Here is a 21,335-nt window from a genome sequence, read left to right as displayed (position 1 = left end):
AAACAGTACATGCCCACATTCCGATGTCTGTCACGTCCCCCGTCAGCTTTCCTGCACTGACTGTCAGCGCCGGCCGTAAAGCAGAGCACAGCGGTGACGTCACCGCTGTGCTCTGCTTTACGGCCGGCGCTGACACAGTCAGTGCGGGAAGCTGACGGCAGGGGACGTGACAGACATCAGAATGTGAGTATGTACTGGTTTTTTTTTTTACTTTTACAATGGTAACCAGGATAAATAATGGGTTACTAAGCGCGGCCCTGCACTTAGTAGCCCGATGTTTACCCTGGTTACCCGGGGACTTCGGCATCGTTGAAGACAGTTTCAACGATGCCGAAGTCATTCCCCGGATTGTTGGTCGCTGGAGAGAGCTGTCTGTGTGACAGCTCCCCAGCGACCACACAACGACTTACCAACGATCACGGCCAGGTCGTATCGCTGGTCGTGATCGTTGGTAAGTCGTTTAGTGTAATGGTACCTTTAGACGCAGTCACAGGAACAGTCAAATACATGATGTGCAAACGTCTGGATAGCTTGATGAAAGTGAAGAATGCTCGACTATTAGGAAATCAGCAAATTCCTGAACACTTTTCATTTTTTCCAGTTGCTTTTGAAACAAATTTTTTACTGAACATAACTGTGAAGGCTGGAGTTACATCATCTCCAAACTTGTTAACAAAATCAACAGCTTTTTTGTGAATATCTCTTTCACTTGCACTGGCCAAAAAAATCAGGTTGTATTACTTCATAAGAGTCAAGAACAGCTTTCATCCCTTCAAAGCGGCGATGACGTTGAGTGCAAAGTGTGTCTACTATTGGATAGAACACAGTAACTTGGAAACAAGTTGTTGGGTCTGCTAATCTCTCGTCTTCACACAAACTCAAAGTGTTTCTTCACTTTCCTTACTCTGTTCTGGTGAAATTCATTTCTTATTCCCCATCGACTACACACATCTGATGCTTCAGAAACAAGTGCTTCGAACCTTTCACGCATTTTGGTTATCTTTAACAATGCATTACCCAATAACTCATATGCACACAAGAGGACCATGGTTTCAGATTGTAAGGATTTCGATACGAGGTTGAGAGTCTCTAAGACTTCACACTGCACAACCAAAAGTAATACAAAATCAAAACTTTCAAGTTTGTTCTTTAGCTGCTGTGCTTCATTTCTTTCCTTGCTTTTTTTGGAAGTCAAAGTTATGCGAGTAAGACTTTTCATCACGTCACAAAACCTGTGTTTCAGTGCATACACTGCATCATGTCTGCCAGACCAACAAGCTGGATTGAGTTTTCAGTGTTACTTTCGATTTCTAATTCAGTGAATCGGGCTGAGCCTCGATGCAGTACACTGATTTCAAATCTTGCCAGCGAACAATACTATTACCAAAACAGCAATATACACTTTGAATTGTTTCAAAAAAACTGGCTCACCGCTTGTTTCTCTTCCAAAGCATCCTTCAACACTAAATTAAGGTTATGAGCAGCGCAGTGCACAAAGTATGCGTGTGGGGCTTATTCTTTAATACTCTGCTGCACTCCATTGTACACCCCACTCATGACTGCAGCACCATCATAGCCTTGTCCCCGACATTTGGTCAAATCCAAGTTTTTCTCTTTCAATGAAGTTATTTCTTCTGCAAGACCTTGCGCAGACTGATCTTTTATCTCTCTGAAGGATACAAAAGTTTCACATATTTTGATTTCAATAGGTTTCCCCTCTTCATCATTAACTATTTTGACATACCGGTAAACTTCACTCATCTGATCAATTTTAGCTATGTCCTGGGTGGTATCTAGGATCAATGAAAAAAACAAGGAATTTTGAAGCTCAACTACAATTTCATCTTTGATTTGTAAGGCTAATAGATTAGTAATTAGAATTTTAGGACTGAGGTATTTCACAGTCCCTTGCGGACGCTGAAGCAATTCTTGTAGTACTGGGTCATATTTTGACAAAAGCTCAACTATCGAGAGAAAGTTTCCTTCGTTACTATATTCAAACTTTTCAATAGATCCACGAAACGCAAGGATACATGTTGCAAGTGTTAATGTCACATTCAGGATTCTTTCAAGAACTTTACGCCAAAAGCTTCTTTCACTCTCCACATTTTTGTCGAAAACGTCTTCTAAAGTACCACATTTCTGCCACTGCTCATAAACTACACAAGCATGTGTATGGCTTTTGGATGCTTCATGAACTGAAATAAGTCCTGAAATATTGTGCCAGTCTCAAACTCCGGTTGTTGAAAACGGTAGTACACGATTTCTGTATTCAAGTGCTTAAGACTAAGGGAATTGCAACATGCAAGCAGTAAACACAATCTAATTTTGTTGAGTAACATAACCAACTTCTTTTAAGCCTCAACCCTGACTTTGTGTTGATAAAATAATAGTTACTTGAAAAAGATTGACCTTGTTGATTGATATCCTTGGGAAATGGTCCGTCAGGCCGTAATAGACCAGACGCTATCAGCCTACGTTTCCTATCTTGATTTTCAATCACAGTAGGAAAGGCGTCGTAGTAGGCAGAATCTTCATCTTCCAAAAAATTTGGTGTATCATTGGTTGGGTCTGTTATATCTTCTTCGCCTATAAATTTTGGCTTTTTCGAGTCATTATCATTAATAAGGTTGTCTTGTTCCGACGTATCCGAATTAAATTTTTGTGAGATTTCAATATCAGAAGGATCTCCTTTTTTTTTCATTTTCCTCCAAAGAGTCTTCCAGACCTTGGGTCGTTAATTTATTCGGACCTAAAAAGAAAATAATTAAATTAATAAAAAATATTTTTTTTAACACACGTTTTTATAACGTACTAAAAACGTGTTGATATGCGCTAGTATTCAGAAAATGAAAAATTTGAATGTAAAAGTACAATATAATAAATTATAAAGAAAATAAGTAGGCTAGTTTCAGTTTTGGAAATAAGTTTTTCTTCTGCATAAATATTTACGAATAATGAATAATTGAATAAAGACGGCGTAGTGGCCATAATGTAAACCAATATCATGCAAATGTAACCAATCAAATCATACACATACATACCTTTCTTATCATCATTCCCTGTCGAGTGGTTTTCAACATCCAACCATGCTGGTCAGTTCTTCAAACTTTTTTCAGCCTCCAAGTTACTTCTTTTCGCAGTCTTTCTTTTTTTATTTCAACTTGGCTGGTGCTGAATTCGTTTCGTAATAAACGGTTTTACACACACAATCACAGACTGTCTAGCACCGTATTTTCCGGCGTATAAGACTACTTTTTAACCCCTGAAAATCTTCTCAGAAGTCAGGGGTCGTCTTATATGCCAGGTCATGTGCAGGGCGCCACCTACTGGCAAAGAGACAGTGCGACTGCGCTGCCCTGGATATGTGCACTGTGTCCAGACATCAAATACTACAACCCCCGAACACAGGTACAGCAGTCACTATTGCTCCCTCCCGCTTGTGAGGAGAGTGGGGGTTGTACACAGCTCTGTTTATTGAAAACAACAAGAGGCAGATGACTGAGAAGATAGATACTGCATGACCCGGAGCTGGGAGGAATGTGTGATTATGGAGACTTCCCCCTCCTCCTCGCAGCAGTATAGACCAGGGGTGTCAAACTGCATTCCTCCAGGGCTGCAAACAAGTCATGTTTTCAGGATTTCCTTGCATTGCACAGGTGATAATTTAATCACCTGCAGAGAATGATTCCAGCACCTTGTGCAATGCAAAGGAAATCTTGAAAACACGCATGGTTTGTGGCCCTCGAGGAATGCAGTTTGACACCCCTGGTATAGACCTATAGCAGGGCTTCTCATAGTTTGTCACAGACTCACAGAGATATTTGTGTCTGCTGAGACTGTCTCCTCTCAATGATGCTGAGAGTTTGCTACAGTCAGTGTGCACTGTGCCTGCCTTGCCAACTCTCTGTGGTCTCCAGACTAACATATTGTTACAAATCTTGTGCTATGAGACTCTCCAGGCCAGTGCAGGTTTCCATTCATTGACAGCTGGCAGAGCTCCTGGAAATAATTGAAATTATAGTCTCTCCTGTGCTCCAGGGGACATTGTCTGACAGGAATATAGGAGCTGGGTATTTTATGAGAAATTAAAGTATTAAAATACAATTTTTTACCATCAGTTTTGGGCCCCTTGGGTGGTTGGGGCCCCGGGGCAGTTGTAGTTACGGCCCTGGCCCCAGAACATAGATGGACGGCACAGGGGCGGCTGCAATGAAATCCCTGGCAGTTTAACCACTTGCTGCTGTGAAAACATCTAAGAAGGTGTGACAGTTCCACTGAATGCCCTCTGTTGTGAATTCCGCTCTTGGGCTCCCTCCGGTGGTTGTAAGTGGCACTTTTGTGAGTTCTGCTCTTGGGCTCCCTCTTGTGGTTTCGAGTGGTATGGCTGCTCCTTGGAGTTGGCTGTCAGCAGCTGCCTCCACTTATCTCTTCTGCTCGGCTATTTAGGCCTGGCTCTTTCCTTCAGCCAGTGCCACTTGTAAATGGTTCCTGGTTGGATTCACATCTCTTTGGATTTCCCTGTTATCCTGACCAGTTCAGCAAAGCTAAGTTTTTGCTTGCTCTTTTCTGTCCATAGATTGTGGACTTATCCGTTCTGTGCTTTCTATGTTTGTCCAGCTTATCAGTATGAATTAATTCTGTCTTGCTGGAAGCTCTGGGAAGCAGATTTACCCTCCACACCTTTAGTCAGGTGTGGAGATTTTTTGTAAACTCTGCGTGGATTTTTTGTAGTGTTTTATACTGACCGCACAGTATTTCATCCTGTCCTATCTATTTAGCTAGGCTGGCCTCCTGTGCTCATCCTGGTTTCATTCTGTGTATGTCTTTTCCCTCTCCACTCACAGTCATTATTTGTGGGGGGCTAATCTATCCTTTGGGGATTTTCTCTGAGGCAAGATAGCTCTCCTGCTTCTATCTTTGGGGGTAGTTAGATCTTAGGCTGTGACGAGGTGCCTAGGGAGAGTTAGGAGCATCCCACGGCTACTTCTAGTGTTGTGTTGAGCTTAGGGACTGCGGTCAGTACAGTTACCACGTCCTTCAGAGCTCGTTCCATGTTGCTCCTGGACCACCGTATCATAACAGCCCTCCGCCCCCAAGTACCCGATAGTATGGAGCGGCCTAGTTACTACGATACTTACATGCCTAAGGCTACTTTCACACTAGCGTTAACTGCAATCCGTCACAATGCGTCGTTTTGCAGAAAAAACGCATCCTGCAAAAGTGCTTGCAGGATGCGTTTTTTTCCCCATAGATTTGTATTGACGACGCATTGCGACGGATTGCCACACGTCGCATCCGTCGTGCGACGGATGCGTCGTGCTTTGGCGGACCGTCGGGAGCAAAAAACGCTACATGTAACGTTTTTTGCTCCTGACGGACCGCTTTTTCCGACCACGCATGCGCGGCCGGAACTCCGCCCCCACCTCCCAATGGGGCAGCGGATGCGCCGGAGAAATGCATCCGCTGCCTCCGTTGTGCAGTGCGTTAAACGCTAGCGTCGGAATCTCTGATTCTGAGATGTAGGAGCCTGCAGCAGCAGCAGGGAAGGGTGATCACTGGGGCAGGGGGGTGATTACCGGGGTGGGGGAGGGAGCGGAGGTTGGGTGGGATCAGACGGTGGGGGAGTACCTGGCGGCAAAGGGGAGTACCTGGCGGTGGACAGGCGGCGATTAGGCAGCGGCAGCGGTCAGGCGGCGGCAGCAGGCAGGAACCTCACTCTCCATCTTCCACGGAAGGGATGAAGCTGGATAGTGATGGGCAGCCATATTTCACTCCACCCCTCCACATCTGATTAGAGAGATAGTGTCACATGGACGCTAGCTCCAATCAGATCCGGGGGGTGAAACAGAGCTCACCAGAGCGATCGTGGCCACAGGGGGGAAAAGCCACCCCCCAGGGGTCAACTAGAGGGCCTCACGTATCTGTGGGTCGGGTAACATTTCATTGACCCCGGTCACCCGACCCGCAGGAACGCGATCCAACCATTACGCATATGCTGCGTCACAGGTCGAATTGGCACCGACTTTCATGATGCATACGCTGCGCCATAGGTTGGGAAGGGGTTAATGTCCACACTTATACAGTGTGCAGCATTCTCCTGATCGCAGCTGGGAAACAAAACAGTCCATGGAAGTCCAGGTGCAGAGGGCGACGGCACCCCCCGTATTACTCTGTGGGTTGCCATGAGTGCACTCTGCTGGCTCTGTGTTAGCTCACATAGGTTTTCCTGAACAATGCCCTGGCCAAATAGCTTTACCAGGGCCATGCTTACTTTAATTTTGCTTTGTGACTCACAGGCATCCTGCTGTGACCAGAAGGCACTCCAGCGGGTCTAAAAGGACTCTCTCCGCATCCTGGGGAATACATATCGACCCTCGCATATGATCCTCCTCCCTGCCTCACATATTTCCCCCCCTCTGTTCAAATTTGTGGGGTTGAACACTTGTCATCATACAGGGGGCTCGTGACAGGGCATCCGCATTTCCCTGCGATTTCTCCACCCGATGTTCAACGATGAAATTAAAATTCTGCAGAGAAAGAAACCATCTGGTGACCCGAGCATTCCTCTCCTTGGCATTCCTCATCCATACCAAGGGTGAATGATCTGTCACCAAGTGAAACGGTGGACTGAGCAAATAATAGCGTAGCGCATATGATCTCCTCCCTGCTTCACAATATATATGTATTACACTCAACAGGCAGCCCTGGCTGACCAGCCTGACCAAAGAATTGAGACGGGCTTCTAGGATCGCTGAGCGGAGATAGAAGCGATCCCGCTCTGCCGACCACTTCATTGCATACAAGCAGTCCCTCACCAGCTTCAAGTCCACACTCACTGCCGCAAAACAAACTTACTTCTCATCTCTCATATCCTCCCTGTCTCACAACCCTAAACAGCTTTTCAACACTTTCAATTCTCTACTCCGTCCCCCCGCACTTTTTCCCCTCTCATTTCTGCTGAAGACTTTGCCTCTTTCTTTAAACAGAAGATCGATACGATCAGAAAAAGCTTTGGCCCACAGCGCCCAATGCCCCTCTTAGCTGCTCAACCCTGTTCCTCCAAAACCAGCTTCTCCACCATGGCAGAAGATCAGTTCTCCACCCTCCTGTCAAGATCACATCTCACCACTTGCACGCTTGACCCGCTCCCATCCCAACTCATCCCTAACCTTGCCATGGTCTTCACCCCAACCCTAACACACCTCTTCAACCTCTCACTCACAACAGGTGTTTTCCCCTCATCCTTCAAACATGCCAAGATCACACCCATCCTCAAAAAGCCCTCCCTCAATCCATCCTCTGTGTCTAGCTATCGCCCGATATCTCTTCTCCCTTATGCCTCAAAATTACTGGCACAACATGTCTATCTTGAACTGTCCTCCCACTTCTCCTCCTGCTCTCTCCTTGACCGATTACAATCTGGCTTCTGACCCCATCACTCAACTGAAACTGCCCTAACTAAAGGCACCAATGACCTACTACCTGCCAAGAGCAAATTACACTACTCTGTCCTCCTTCTCCTGGACCTGTCTTCTGCCTTTGACACGGTGGACCACTCCCTTCTGCTACAGAGCCTCTCATCTCTTGGCATCACAGACTTCGCGTTATCCTGGATCTCGTCATATCTGACAGACCGAACATTCAGTGTCTCCCTCCCCCACACCACCTCCTCACTCTGCCCCTTGTCTGTCGGTGTTCCTTAAGGCTCTGATCTAGGACCCCTACTCTTCTCCATCTACACCCTTGGCCTGGGACAGCTCGTAGAATCCCACGGTATGCAATATCATCTCTACGCCGATGATATGCAGATCTACCTATCTGGACCTGACCTCACCTCCTTACTTACCAAAATCCCGAACTGTCTGTCTGCTATCTCTGCCTTCTTTTCTGCTCGCTTTCTAAAACTGAACATGGACAAAACAGAATTCATCATCTTTCCCACATCTCACTCTACCCCTCCACCAGACCTATCTATCAATGTCGATGGCTGCTCACTTTCCCCAGTCCCACACGCCCGATGCCTTAAGGCCCCGTCACACATAGCGAGATCGCTAGCGAGATCGCTGCTGAGTCACAAGTTTTGTGACGCAACAGCGATCTCAGTAGCGATCTCGCTATGTGTGACACGTACCAGCGATCAGCCCCCTGCTGTGAGATCGCTGGTCGTGTCGGAATGGCCTGGGCCATTTTTTGATCGTTGAGGTCCCGCTGGCATCGCTGAATCGGCGTGTGTGACGCCGATTCAGCGATGTCTTCGCTGGTAACCAGGGTAAACATCGGGTAACTAAGCGCAGGGCCGCGCTTAGTAACCCGATGTTTACCCTGGTTACCATCGTTAAAGTAAAAAAAAAAAACCGCTACATACTTACCTATCGCTGTCTGTCCTCGGCGCTCTGCTTCTCTGGTCTGGCTGTGAGCGCCAGTCAGCCGGAAAGCAGAGCGGTGACGTCACCGCTCTACTTTCCGGCCGCTGTGCTCACAGCCAGACCAGAGAAGCAGAGCGCCGAGGACAGACAGCGATAGGTAAGTATGTAGCGTTTGTTTTTTTTTACTTTAACGATGGTAACCAGGGTAAACATCGGGTTACTAAGCGCGGCCCTGCGCTTAGTTACCCGATGTTTACCCTGGTTACCGGGGACCTCGGGATCGTTGGTCGCTGGAGAGCTGTCTGTGTGACAGCTCTCCAGCGATCAAACAGCGACGCTGCAGCGATCCGGATCGTTGTCGGTATCGCTGCAGCGTCGCTATGTGTGACGGGGCCTTTAGGGTGATTCTCGACTCTGCCCTCTCTTTCAAGCCACATATCTAGGCCCTTGCCTCCCCCTCTCATCTCTTCTTCTCCACAACCGCATCCAAAACTTCTCCTGTACTTCTCCCATACTCTGGAACTCTGTACCACAACACATCAGTCTCTCGCCTACCATAGAAACCTTCAAAAAGAACCTGAAGACTCACCTCTTCCGACAAGCCTACAGCCTGCAGTGATCCTCAATCTACTGAACCGCCGTACAACCAGCTCTACCATCTCCTAGTGTATCCTCACCCATCCCCTGCAGACTATGAGCCCTCGCAGGCAGGGTCCTCCCTCCTTATGTATCTGTGTGCCTTGTTAATTGCACATGTTTAATTGTATTTGTCTATATTTACCCCCTTTTCACATGTAAAGCGCCATGGAATAAATGGCGCTATAAAAATGTATAATAATAATAATATATATATTTATTTGGGGGAGTCATATCTCCCGACTCTGCAGATCGCATGCTGCTGTCGTACTTGGCAGGCCCGGACCAGATGGTATGGAGATGAATGAGGGATACCAAAAATTGAAAATAAAACTTAACTTTACTTAACAAGAACTTGATGAGCAGTATATACATCAGAAAACAGGCACATCACTCTATAAAATGCTTCTTCTGCATTATGCAGAGTCAGGAACTTTCCGTCTACATATGGCGGGATATAACTTTTGTTACAAGCCAAATAGTCCTGAAACCTGGGCTAAGACCTCACCCTCACCCTACTTTTTGTTTCCACTATTCTCTCTGCCTGCAATCCTGCTTCTCACTGCCATTATATCTTTGATTTCCTTCAGAACGTACTATCTGATGTCTCCCTCCAGGCACACAACACCATATCAATTCAAGTCTGCAATCAGATAGACCAAAGGTCTGCATTTCTCACTTTCTATCTGACTCATCACAAGGAATTTGTTCTCCTGTGTGCCTATGTAGCTCAGAATGAGGTCTACCACACAGTATGATGGCCTCCACAGACCCCACAGCACCTCACACAGTATTATGGCCACCACAAACTGCTACAGCAAATAAGGACCCCCCACTCAGTATGGTGGCAATTACAGTCCACCACAACCCCTTACTCAATATCATGGCCCCTACCAGCCATACACTCAGTATGAGAGTCCCAACTGCTCTTCTCTTAATATTAAGCCCCCACAATTCCTGATATTTAAAAAAAAAAAAACACACACTATTCACTCAACCCTGTTCCTGAGGTGCAATGCTGCAGTCTGTGCTGTGTTGAGTACAGGTTACATACTACAGGTGTGATGTAGTAACGTCATTGTGCCTGCATTGCACGGAGTCTCAGACTCACAGGTGAAGGCTGAATGGTGGATCAGGAGCTTTTGGTTCTCTGATTCACTATTCTATACACCGTCATGGGAATGTGGATATCTCTGAAATTGTTATGATGGAAAGGAGACGGTGACCAATACCAAACCCTGCAGGCTCTCTCAATTCATGGGAATCATAGCGACCGAGTGGGCTACCTTTATGGATGATACATTTCTGCTTATCCAACTATCGTATGGTAAATAATAATAATTTTATAATAATAATTTTATTTATATAGCGCCAACATATTCCGCAGCGCTTTACAAATTATAGAGGGGACTTGTACAGACAAAAGACATTACAGCATAACAGAAATCACAGTTCAAAACAGATACCAAGATGAATGAGGAAAGCTTACAAACTATGAGGAAAAGGGGAGACACGAGAGGTGGATGGTAACAATTGCTTTAGTTATTCGGACCAGCCATAGTGTAAGGCTCGGGTGTTCATGTAAAGCTGCATGAACCAGTTAACTGCCTAAGTATGTTGCAGTACAGACACAGAAGGCTAATAACTGCATAAAGAGTATGAGAACATGTTGCGAGGAACCTGATTATGTTTTTTTTTCTTTGAATGGGCCACACAGGGATAGTTAAATTAATGCATTGAGGCGGTAGGCCAATCTGAACAAATGAGTTTTTAGGGCACGCTTAAAACTGTGGGGATTAATCGTATTAACCTAGGTAGTGCATTCCAAAGAATCGGCGCAGCATGTGTAAAGTCTTGGAGACGGGAATGGGAGGTTCTGATTATTGAGGATGCTAACCTGAGGTCATTAGCGGAGCGGAGCGCACGGGTAGGGTGGTAGACTGAGACCAGAGAGGAGATGTAGGGTGGTGCTGAGCCATGGAGTGTTTTGTGGATGAGGGTAGTAGTTTTGAACTGGATTCTTGAGTGGATGGGTAACCAGTGTAATGACTGGCACAAGGTAGGCATCGGTGTAACGGTTGGTGAGGAATATGATCCTGGCTGCAGCATTCAGGACAGATTGGAGCAGGGAAAGTTTTGTAAGAGGGATAGTTACAATAGTCCAGACGAGAATTAATAAGTGAAACAGTAAGAGTTTTTACAGAGTCGAAAGTAAGAAAAGGGCGAATTCTAGAAATGTTTTTGAGATGCAGATAAGAAGAGCGAGCCAGTGATCGGATGTGGGGGGTGAATGAAAGCTCGGAATCAAGTATGACCCCAAGGCAGCGGGCATGTTGCTTTGGAGTAATGATGGACCCCCACACGGAGATGGCAATAACAGGCAAAGGTAGGTTAATAGAGGGAGAAAACACGAGGAGTTCAGTTTTTGACAGGTTCAGATAGAGGGAGGACATGATGTTAGAGACAGCGGTAAGACAATCACTGGTGTTTACTAAAAAGGTTGGCGTGATAACAGGAGAAGAAGTGTATAGTTGGGTGTCATCAGCATAGAGATGGTACTGGAAACCAAATCTACTGATTGTTTGTCCAATAGGGGCAGTATACAAAGAGAAAAGGAGGGGGCCTAGGACTGATCCTTGAGGAACCCCAACAGTAAGGGGAAGGTGAGAGGAGGAACCAGCAAAAGATACAGGTAAATATCTCATAGATCTGTTTTCATTAGTATCTGCATCAAAAATGAGGCTAAGTGAGTAGTTCTTAATTAGCTGTGAGGTTGTCGGTGGGGTGGATGGTACCATATTGTGCATGTAGGAGACGGTACTGTACGAACATTAGAAAGTGGGGGGAAGGCACTACTGTTGGAACATTATACTGTGTGTGAGGGGGATGCCAGTCCTGTGGAAACATTATCCTGTGTGTATGGAAAGCTGCTATTGTGGGAGCATTATACTATGTAGGGGGATGGTGGTACTGTGAGAACATTACACTGTATGTGGTGATATGGTGGTGCAATGGAAACATTATACTGTGTGGAGAGAATGGTGGTATTGTGCGAAGATTATACTGTGTGGTGGGATGGTGGTACTGTGAGAAGATTATACTGTGTGTGGAGGGAACTTTGTTACTGTGAGAAGATTATACTATGTGAGGGGGTTTGGCGGTAGTGTGGAAAATATCTTTTGTGTGAGAGATGCCAGGTACTGTAGAAACTTTATACTACGAGAGGGGCATCATATATATACTGCATACGATGTGTAAAAAGGAGTGTGATAAGAATGAATCCTCAGAGCTGTGCGGCATTTGTACAAAAAAAAATATGCCATATGCCATCCAGATGGGACCCTACGGAATCAATGGGAAGAAGGAGAGTTTCAGGAAGAAAGAGTCTAGATGGTACACCAGGTCAGGTGACCTTGATGACGCAGTTTACTGTTATTATAAAGGCCATAGCTCCAAAGCCAGAACAGATTTGGCACCAAGCAAAAAAAAATCGGGGTGCCAGAGAAGAATCTGAGGTACCTGGCCATTGTAAAGTGCCCGAGTCAGCTGTTGTGTTGGCAGAACCCAGGTGGCACCAGACGAGTCCCAGAGTCCAGACTATGCCTGCCAAGGCCCTGAGAACCTGACTTGCGCCGGTCAAAACTCAGAGTCCAGACTATGACGAAGCAAAAGCAGAGTCCCATCTCTTATTACTTCTGGTACAAGAGACGGATGTGCCAATCAGGGGCGGACCTACCACCGGTTCAACCGGTGCAGCCGCACCGGGGCCCAGAGGTGGAGGGGGGCCCTTGCAGGCAGGGGTATACAGGGTCCCGGCTTTCTGCTGCTGCTGTAGATCGGTGCAGGCCCCGCACTGTATCAGCAGTTTACAAGTGCCGGCCGGCATCCCCCATTGCAGACAGCAGGCTGTGTGTCTGCTGATCTGATGTCACCTGCGCGCCTGTCTCACTCTGCCGGAGGCCTGGAAAGGAGAGATTAGTAGAAAGCCATGGGGTCCCGGGGCAGGAGGTATGTGAAGGGCTTCATCTCATTCCTGCTTTCTGTAGATCTCTCTGTACTGTGAGATTTATTGCACCATCTTAAGCTTACAGACAGATAAGGTCCCAGCTTCAGCGTCACCCGATCTGCATGTAAGCTATAGCAATAACTCACAGTGATCCTCACCCTGCACTGTGTGACCCTGAGCCCGGCTCCAGGACATCCCACATTATAGATCAGATATAAATTATAATGTGAGTTCCTGCAGCCTGGTCAGTGCATATAACACTATATATGTGCACATAGTACAGTGCAGTGGTGGCAATATACAGTATGGAGCATCATGTGTGGCCATTATACAGTATGGAGCATCATGTGTGGTCATTATACAGTATGGAGCATCATGTGCGGTCATTATACAGTATGGAGCATCATGTGTGGCCATTATACAGTATGGAGCATCATGTGCGGTCATTATACAGTATTGAGCATCATGTGTGGCCATAATACAGTATGGAGCATCATGTGTGGTCATTATACAGTATGGAGCATCATGTGTGGTCATTATACAGTATGGAGCATCATGTGCGGCCATTATACAGTATGGAGCATCATGTGCGGTCATTATACAGTATGGAGCATCATGTGTGGCCATTATACAGTATGGAGCATCATGTGTGGCCATTATACAGTATGGAGCATCATGTGCGGCCATTATACAGTATGGAGCATCATGTGCGGCCATTATACAGTATGGAGCATCATGTGCGGTCATTATACAGTATGGAGCATCATGTGCGGTCATTATACAGTATGGAGCATCATGTGCGGTCATTATACAGTATGGAGCATCATGTGCGGTCATTATACAGTATGGAGCATCATGTGTGGCCATTATACAGTATGGAGCATCATGTGCGGCCATTATACAGTATGGAGCATCATGTGCGGCCATTATACAGTATGGAGCATCATGTGTGGCCATTATACAGTATGGAGCACCATGTGTGGCCATTATACAGTGTGGAGCATCATGTGCGGCCATTATACAGTATGGAGCATCATGTGCGGCCATTATACAGTATGGAGCATCATGTGCGGCCATTATACAGTATGGAGCATCATGTGCGGCCATTATACAGTATGGAGCATCATGTGTGGCCATTATACAGTATGGAGCATCATGTGCGGTCATTATACAGTATGGAGCATCATGTGTGGCTATTATACAGTATGGAGCATCATGTGCGGTCATTATACAGTATGGAGCATCATGTGCGGTCATTATACAGTATGGAGCATCATGTGCGGTCATTATACAGTATGGAGCATCATGTGCGGCTATTATACAGTATGGAGCATCATGTGCGGTCATTATACAGTATGGAGCATCATGTACAGTCATTATACAGTATGAAGCATCATGTGCGGTCATTATACAGTATGGAGCATCATGTGCGGTCATTATACAGTATGGAGCATCAAGTGCGGTCATTATACAGTATTGAGCATCATATGGGGCCATTATACAGTATGGAGCACTGTGTGGCCATATTTTTTTGTTTATAATTATTCTTCATGAAACAGTGTGATCAGCAGTGCTAAATGGGTGTGGTTGGGACATGGATATGGGTGTGACTAGTTATGAATGGGTGTGGCCAGAGGTGTGGCCTAAAAATTGCCGCGGCGTGCTTTGCGTGCCGCAAACTTTGTCCCTCTTTCCCATCTTCAAAAGTTGGGAGGTATGATGCTGGGCAGGGAGGGGGGCCCAGACACATTTCTTGCACAGGGGCCCAAAGCTGTCAGTGTCCGCCACTGGTGCCAATGATCTGTGATGACATTCCGCTCAGAAGTATACGCCTGCAGTAATGAGCAGGAGGCGCCAGTGAGCTGTGCCATTGCTTCCAGCAGTGACGTCAGTACAGGTGTTGGTCCAGGGTAGTACAAGAGACAAGGTGAAAGCTGGTTGAAGTGAAGGCGGCCCAGCGAGCCCTGATAGACTTGGTTAGGAGGACTTATGGTCTAATGGGAAAAGGTGGAGACCCCACTATGGCCGGTGTTCGCAGAGTAGAGTGTTGTCGACCATATGTGTCAAGAAAATCACCCTCGTCAGTAGCTAAAGTAACATGTGGCTAGAGGCGGCTATTACAGTGAGAGTGAGCCGGAGAATTCATTGTGTATCTGATATTGCATATTTCACCTCGCAATCACCCTGTTCTGCATTATTCACTGTTGCCATAATGATCACAATTCCCATTATCAAGAAATAATTATATTGGTTACTTCCGCCTTGTTTGTGTTTGTCTGTTTGTTTTATCCGGTCACCTGCTTACAGGGGCATAATGGAGGCATTATACTGTGTGGGGGGCATCATACATTCATAAGGGGCATAATGGGGGCATTACACTGTGTGGGGGCCAAGAAAGGGGCCCTGTACTAGGAGAACAACCCGTTCCCTCACTTCCTGTCCTCCATAGTTGGGTCGTATGTATCTATTACAGGAAACAGAACAAAAACGCAATGATTCTTATAAAGTGGCAACAAAGACCCCAAAAGAGTCTCAGTGCAGAAGGGGTTAATGTCCCCCCCACTGATGGGGAATCTCCAGCACCTACCTCCACCTGCAGAGCCGCACTCCACATATATGGCTGCTCTGTGCTCACAGGACCTGTGATGAGGTCACAGGAGGGGAGGAGTCAGGGGTCACATGATCAGGGGCCTCAGTGAATGATATCCGCAGTGAAGACGCTACATGGAAACTTCTCCTCAGTCAGTGACGTTTCCGCCATTATTCCCCCTCACTACTGGCACAATTACCTCGCGCCGCCTTTTCTACACAGTGTTATGTGTGGAATGTAACGTGTGATTTCTCTGGAGACAAATAGACCCCACACATGAGGGAATTATCACCAGTTACCGGATGTCTACTATATGGCGGCATATGATTGTGCTATCGACTCCACACCAGGAGCTAAAATGCCAAAATCTCGCTTATTTAAAAGGGAGAACTCGCACCGTTCCAAGATTCAATAGGGTTTTCTCAATCATGGGCTTTCACGCCACTGCACCACTAAACACAATAAAGATTACTCACAACTGAAAATATTCCCCACAGAGAAGATTCCCCCACAGGTTCAGAATCGCATTCGACAACTAAATCAGAAATAAATCTTTTGGATTTATAAACTAAACACCTTACTGCAAATGGACTCAGCAAAATCACAGATGTATTTTTGTGACCATCTTTTAGACTTCATAAATTGTATTATTTGTTATAACATTTTATTGTCATATCCATCATACATTTTAGTGGTCTATTGGGGATCTTAATTATTTTAATATTTTTCACACACTTCTAATACATTCAGAAATTTGTCATATTTTTTATCACCTTTATTTACAACTAGATGATGGCCCGATTCTAACGCATCAAGCATTCTAGAATATGCATGTCCACGTAGTATATTGCACAGCCCACATAGTATATTGCCCAACCACATAGTATATTGCCCAGCCACATAGTATATTGCCCAGTCCCAGTCGCGTAGTATATTGCCCAGCCCACGTAGTATATTGCCCAGTGACGTAGTATATTGCCCAGCCCACGTAGTATATTGCCCAGTGACGTAGTATATTGCCAAACCACGTAGTATATTGCCCAGTCAAGTAGTATATTGCCCAGCCACGTAGTATATTGCCCAGTCACGTAGTATATTGCCCAGTCACGTAGTATATTGCCCAGTCACGTAGTATATTGCCCAGTCACGTAGTATATTGCCCAGCCACATAGTATATTGCCCAGTGACGCAGTATATTGCCCAGCCACGTAGTATATTGCCCAGTCAAGTAGTATATTGCCCAGCCACGTAGTATATTGCCCAGCAACGTAGTATATTGCCCAGTTACGTAGTATATTGCCCAGCCAGGTACTATATTGCCCAGCCACGTAGTATATTGCCCAGTCACGTAGTATATTGCCCAGTCATGTAGTATATTGCCCAGTTACGTAGTATATTGCCCAGCTACGTAGTATATTGCCCAGCCACGTATGTAACAGGTTAAAAAATAAAAAAGAAACATATACTCACTCTCCAAGGGCCCCTTATAGTCCTGTCGCCTGTGTGCGGTGCACGCGGCAGCTTCCGGTCCCAGGATTGGTATGAGCGCAGGACCTGTGATGACGTCGCAGTCACATGACGTTGACGTCATGGAAGGTCCTTCTCGCATAGCATCTTTGGAACCGGAACCTTCCGCTTGCACTGCCGAGGACAGCACGCACGTCGGAGGGTGAGAATAACCTTTTTTTATTATTATTATTTTTAACATTAGATCGTTTTACTATTGATGCTGCATATGCAGCATCAATAGTAAAAAGTTGGTCACACAGGGTTAATAGCTGCATAACTGGAGTGCGTTACACCGTGCTCCGGTAACGCTGGCATTAACCCTGTGTGAGGGCTGACTGGATGACTCGAGGGGAGTATGGAGCGGGCACTGACTGCGGGGAGGAGAGAGCGGGCACTGACTGCGGGGAGGAGAGAGCGGCCACATTGCCGCCGGACTGTGGCCGTCGCTGGTTGGTCGTGGCAATGGTCGTGGGCGTTTTGCCACAACCAATCAGCAACTTAGATTCCATGACAGACAGAGGCCGCGATCAATGAATATCCGGGACAGACAGAAAGACGGAAGTGACCCTTAGACAATTATATAGTAGATACAGTTTTAATACATTTCTACTATAATAACACATAGTTTGTTTAGATCAAATCAGGTAATTATTCTTTTCATATCCCGATATATACTATATTATATACTACACAGCTGCCACCAATTCCTGTCTGTGTAGTTCATTCCCCCAGTTTTTCGTTGTCTCCGGCATCCAGAGCGCTCCTCCAATTGATCCTCCGTTCTGTAGCCTGAGTGATCGGCCGACTCTCTTTGTATCGCATTATTCGCCTCATCTACACCTCCTCATTCTCCCTCACTCCCATTCACTACACATTCTATCAGCTTCCACCATGATCACTAGGTTTATGTCTCCTGTTACCAGAACAGCCGCGATCAGGAACAACATGCGCTCTTCGAATAGACAGCCATCACATACAAGATTCAATCACATTCTTGTTTTGTCAGCACTTCCATTTCTCACTATGTAACACCCCAGGCTGACATTCAATCTTATTACTTATTAACCATTGGGTTAAGTATTTGTCTTCTGGTTCTATGGATTCTTTTCCAATAATCCTATTTTTTCAGTCCAATGCTGATCCATCAAGTTCTCTAGTGGTGCACAGCTTTACACCACTATACCTGTGACTTCAGAACCTTACAGAACACCAGTTCACATCTCATGTAGGAAACTACTGAAACAGCTAAATAACACCATTTATATAATGACAAGAACTATTTTATTCATTCTTTTAGGTGACCTCACTAAATTCATAGGTACTTTTTATTATAATTAATGTATGTAAGTGTTTTTTTGTTGTTTTCATGAACCATAATTTGTTTTACGAACTTTCTCATGAACTTTTTTTCAATTTATGCCACCACACCTGACATGGTTTCCACTCAGACCTCAACCTGTGGGAATGACATGATTACTATAGACAATACATCTGTAGGAACAAATGCCCTGGTTCCTTTTTCTACCCCAGATACTCTCTCCCAAAAAGGATCAAATAAATCATTTTTTCCCCCTAAAGCCAGGAAAAAGAAACATTCATATAGGGGATCCCGGGGAGGAAGAAAGAGAACAAAAGAAAGGGAAAGCACGGTGGCTCAGTGGATAGCACTGCAGCGCTGGAGTCCTGGGTTCAAATCCCACCAAGGACAACATCTGCAAGGAGTTTGTATGTTCTCACCGTGTTTGTGTGGGTTTCCTCTGGGTACTCTGGCTTCCTCCTACATTCCAAAAACATAAAGATAGGGATTCTAGATTGTGAACCCCATTGGGGACAGTGATGATAATGTGTGCAAACTGTAAAGCGCTGCGGAATATGTTAGCGCTATAGAAAAATAAAGATTATTATTATTGAAAATAACATGCTCTTCCAACCACAAATAGTTCAGCCTTCTAATATATATAATCTAACCCTCAACCTATTGTCTCCATCCCCACCATCCTGTAGAATGTAAGCCCGCAAGGGCAGGGTCCTCGCCCCTCTGTATCAGTCTGTCATTGTTAGTTTGCTTACTGTAAGTGATATCGGTAATTTGTATGTAACCCCTTCTCATGTATAGCACCATGGAATCAATGGTGCTATATAAATAATAATAATCTACCAGGATATCAGTTAACAACTGTAAAATCATCATTATTTTTTAAAGGTCTCTCCTTTTGCCCCACTTTTTATCCTAAAGATTTTGACCTTTTTCTTGACCTATAAGTATTTGTTCGGAAAATGACACTGAAACGACACTTTATTATTGACAGTGAAAAATCAAAATCCACTCTTCCCATACCACAGCATAATACTGGTTACCATATAGATCTAAGAGGGAAGTCCAATTTTTATCCCCCAGACAATAAAAGTCTTCACCGTAACACTTTCAATGACCTAGTTCTTAATAAATTTAAATCTATCAGGGAAAATTTGAGGAACAAAATAAAAAACACACGTAACCTAATTAAAGGATAAAGGGAAGCTGTCCGGTCATTAAGGCCGGGCTCACATTTACGTCTATGTGCGCAGCGTACGATCTGCATCGATCCGCATGCATCACACGTACAGATTAGTGAAGAGCGAACGTGCTCGCAACTACTCGTTGCTCGCCCGAGTATCACTATACTCGTTGTACTCGTCGAGCACCGAGTATTTCCGGGATTATTCAGCGGGAGCTCGGGTCTCCGCCCTGCAGTTCTGGCGCTCTTTAGAGCACCAATGACAGTGCAGGGATTGTCAGCCATGCACTGTAACACCGCAGCCATCTTTGTTGCGGTATAGTGATTGACTGGCCGCACAGCATCATCAGGTCTATAAGACACCTCGCACCGCTCTGCTCTTCGCATTCTGCTCCGGACTTAGCGAGAGTAGGGAGAGCTGCTGCTGAGATTGGGTCAGAATCGTGCTTTTGATAGTTAGTGTAGGTCTATGGCTATGTGCACATGTTGCGGAAAGGGGTGCAGAAATTTCTGCACAAAATCCGCATCTCCTGGCAGAAACCGCAGGTGCAGATTTGCCACGGATTTTGTGTGGTTTTTATGTGGAATTGATGTGGATTTTGTGCGGATTTTCTGCGGTTTTTACCACTGCAGATTTCTATAATGGAAGGGAGCAGAAATGCTGCAGATCCGCACAAAAGAAGTGGCATGCACTTCTTTTAAATCCGTAGCGTTTTCGCATGGATTTTTCCACACCATGTGCACAGCATTTTTTTCACTATTGATTTACATTGTACTGTAAATCACAGTGTGGATCTGCAGCGTTTCGGCGCGGAAAAATCCGCTGCCGATCCGCACTAAATCCGCATTGTGTGCACATAGCCTATAACTGTTTAGTCCACAACTCCTGAGAAACCAACAGTCCCTTTTAGGGCTAATTCAGGGGTCCAGAGATTGCAGCGCTAGGTAGTCAGGGGAGTCTATGTGCGCAAATCCACATCAATGCAAGGCCTGCAGGCACTGTATGTGAGTACATAGCTCCCACTGCATACCTCCAAAAGCTCCATTAATGTCTGCTGCTGCTGCTTCTTTAAAGGGAACCTGTCACCTGAATTTGGCGGGACTGGTTTTGGGTCATATGGGCGGAGTTTTCTGGTGTTTGATTCACCCTTTCCTTACCCACTGGCTGCATGCTGGCTGCAATATTGGATTCAAGTTCATTCTCTGTCCTCCGTAGTACACGCCTGCACAAGGCAAGATTGTTTTGCGCAGGCGTGTACTATGGAGGACAGAGAATGAACTTCAATCCAATATTGCACCCAGCATGCAGCCAGCGGGTAAGGAAAGGGTGAATCAAACACCAGAAAACTCCGCCCATATGACCCAAAACCAGTCCCGCCAAATTCAGGTGACAGAGTCCCTTTAATATATATCTAGCTGCATTTTTCTGTGGCTTTTTTTTTCTTCACCTGATACCGGCTCCTTTTATTCTAAAGCAATTTTTTTTGTGTCATAGCCAACTTGTTGACACAATTTAGTTGTGCCCCAAAAAATCAAGGCCACATTTACATCAGTCTGTTATATGAGGCTGACGGCTGGTGTATCATTGGTGGAAAAATCGTAGCTTCGCGAGCATAAGTTTCATAGTTCTGTCTGCTAGCCTTGTTCCACTCTTTTTTTTTATTTTAAAAATTCTCCAAAACCCCCCCAAAAAATGATACAGTCTATTATGTCAGGCTGAGGCCTGT

General features: G+C 45.5%; 1 protein-coding gene across 2 annotated transcripts in view; it reads right to left on the bottom strand.

Annotated features, from left to right (window-relative positions):
• LOC138663545 (zinc finger protein 665-like) overlaps positions 1-15,652 on the bottom strand; it is a 30,427-nt gene extending 14,775 nt beyond the window's left edge. Inside the window, exon 1 of one of the 2 annotated variants that reach the window (XM_069749784.1) lies at positions 15,599-15,652. In XM_069749784.1, the coding sequence (XP_069605885.1) occupies positions 15,599-15,625 (27 nt within the window). In that variant the 5' untranslated portion in view covers positions 15,626-15,652. Of the gene's footprint in view, positions 1-2,412; positions 2,500-15,598 lie in introns of those variants that run through there. The other variant, XM_069749785.1, reaches the window with a different exon arrangement.
• Positions 15,653-21,335: the final 5,683 nt, after the last annotated feature.

This window comes from Ranitomeya imitator, chromosome 2 (genome assembly GCF_032444005.1).
Source record: "Ranitomeya imitator isolate aRanImi1 chromosome 2, aRanImi1.pri, whole genome shotgun sequence".
Classification (NCBI taxonomy): Eukaryota; Metazoa; Chordata; class Amphibia; order Anura; family Dendrobatidae; genus Ranitomeya; species Ranitomeya imitator.
Note: the sequence above shows the minus strand (reverse complement) of the source record. Positions and strands in the feature narration are given on the sequence as shown.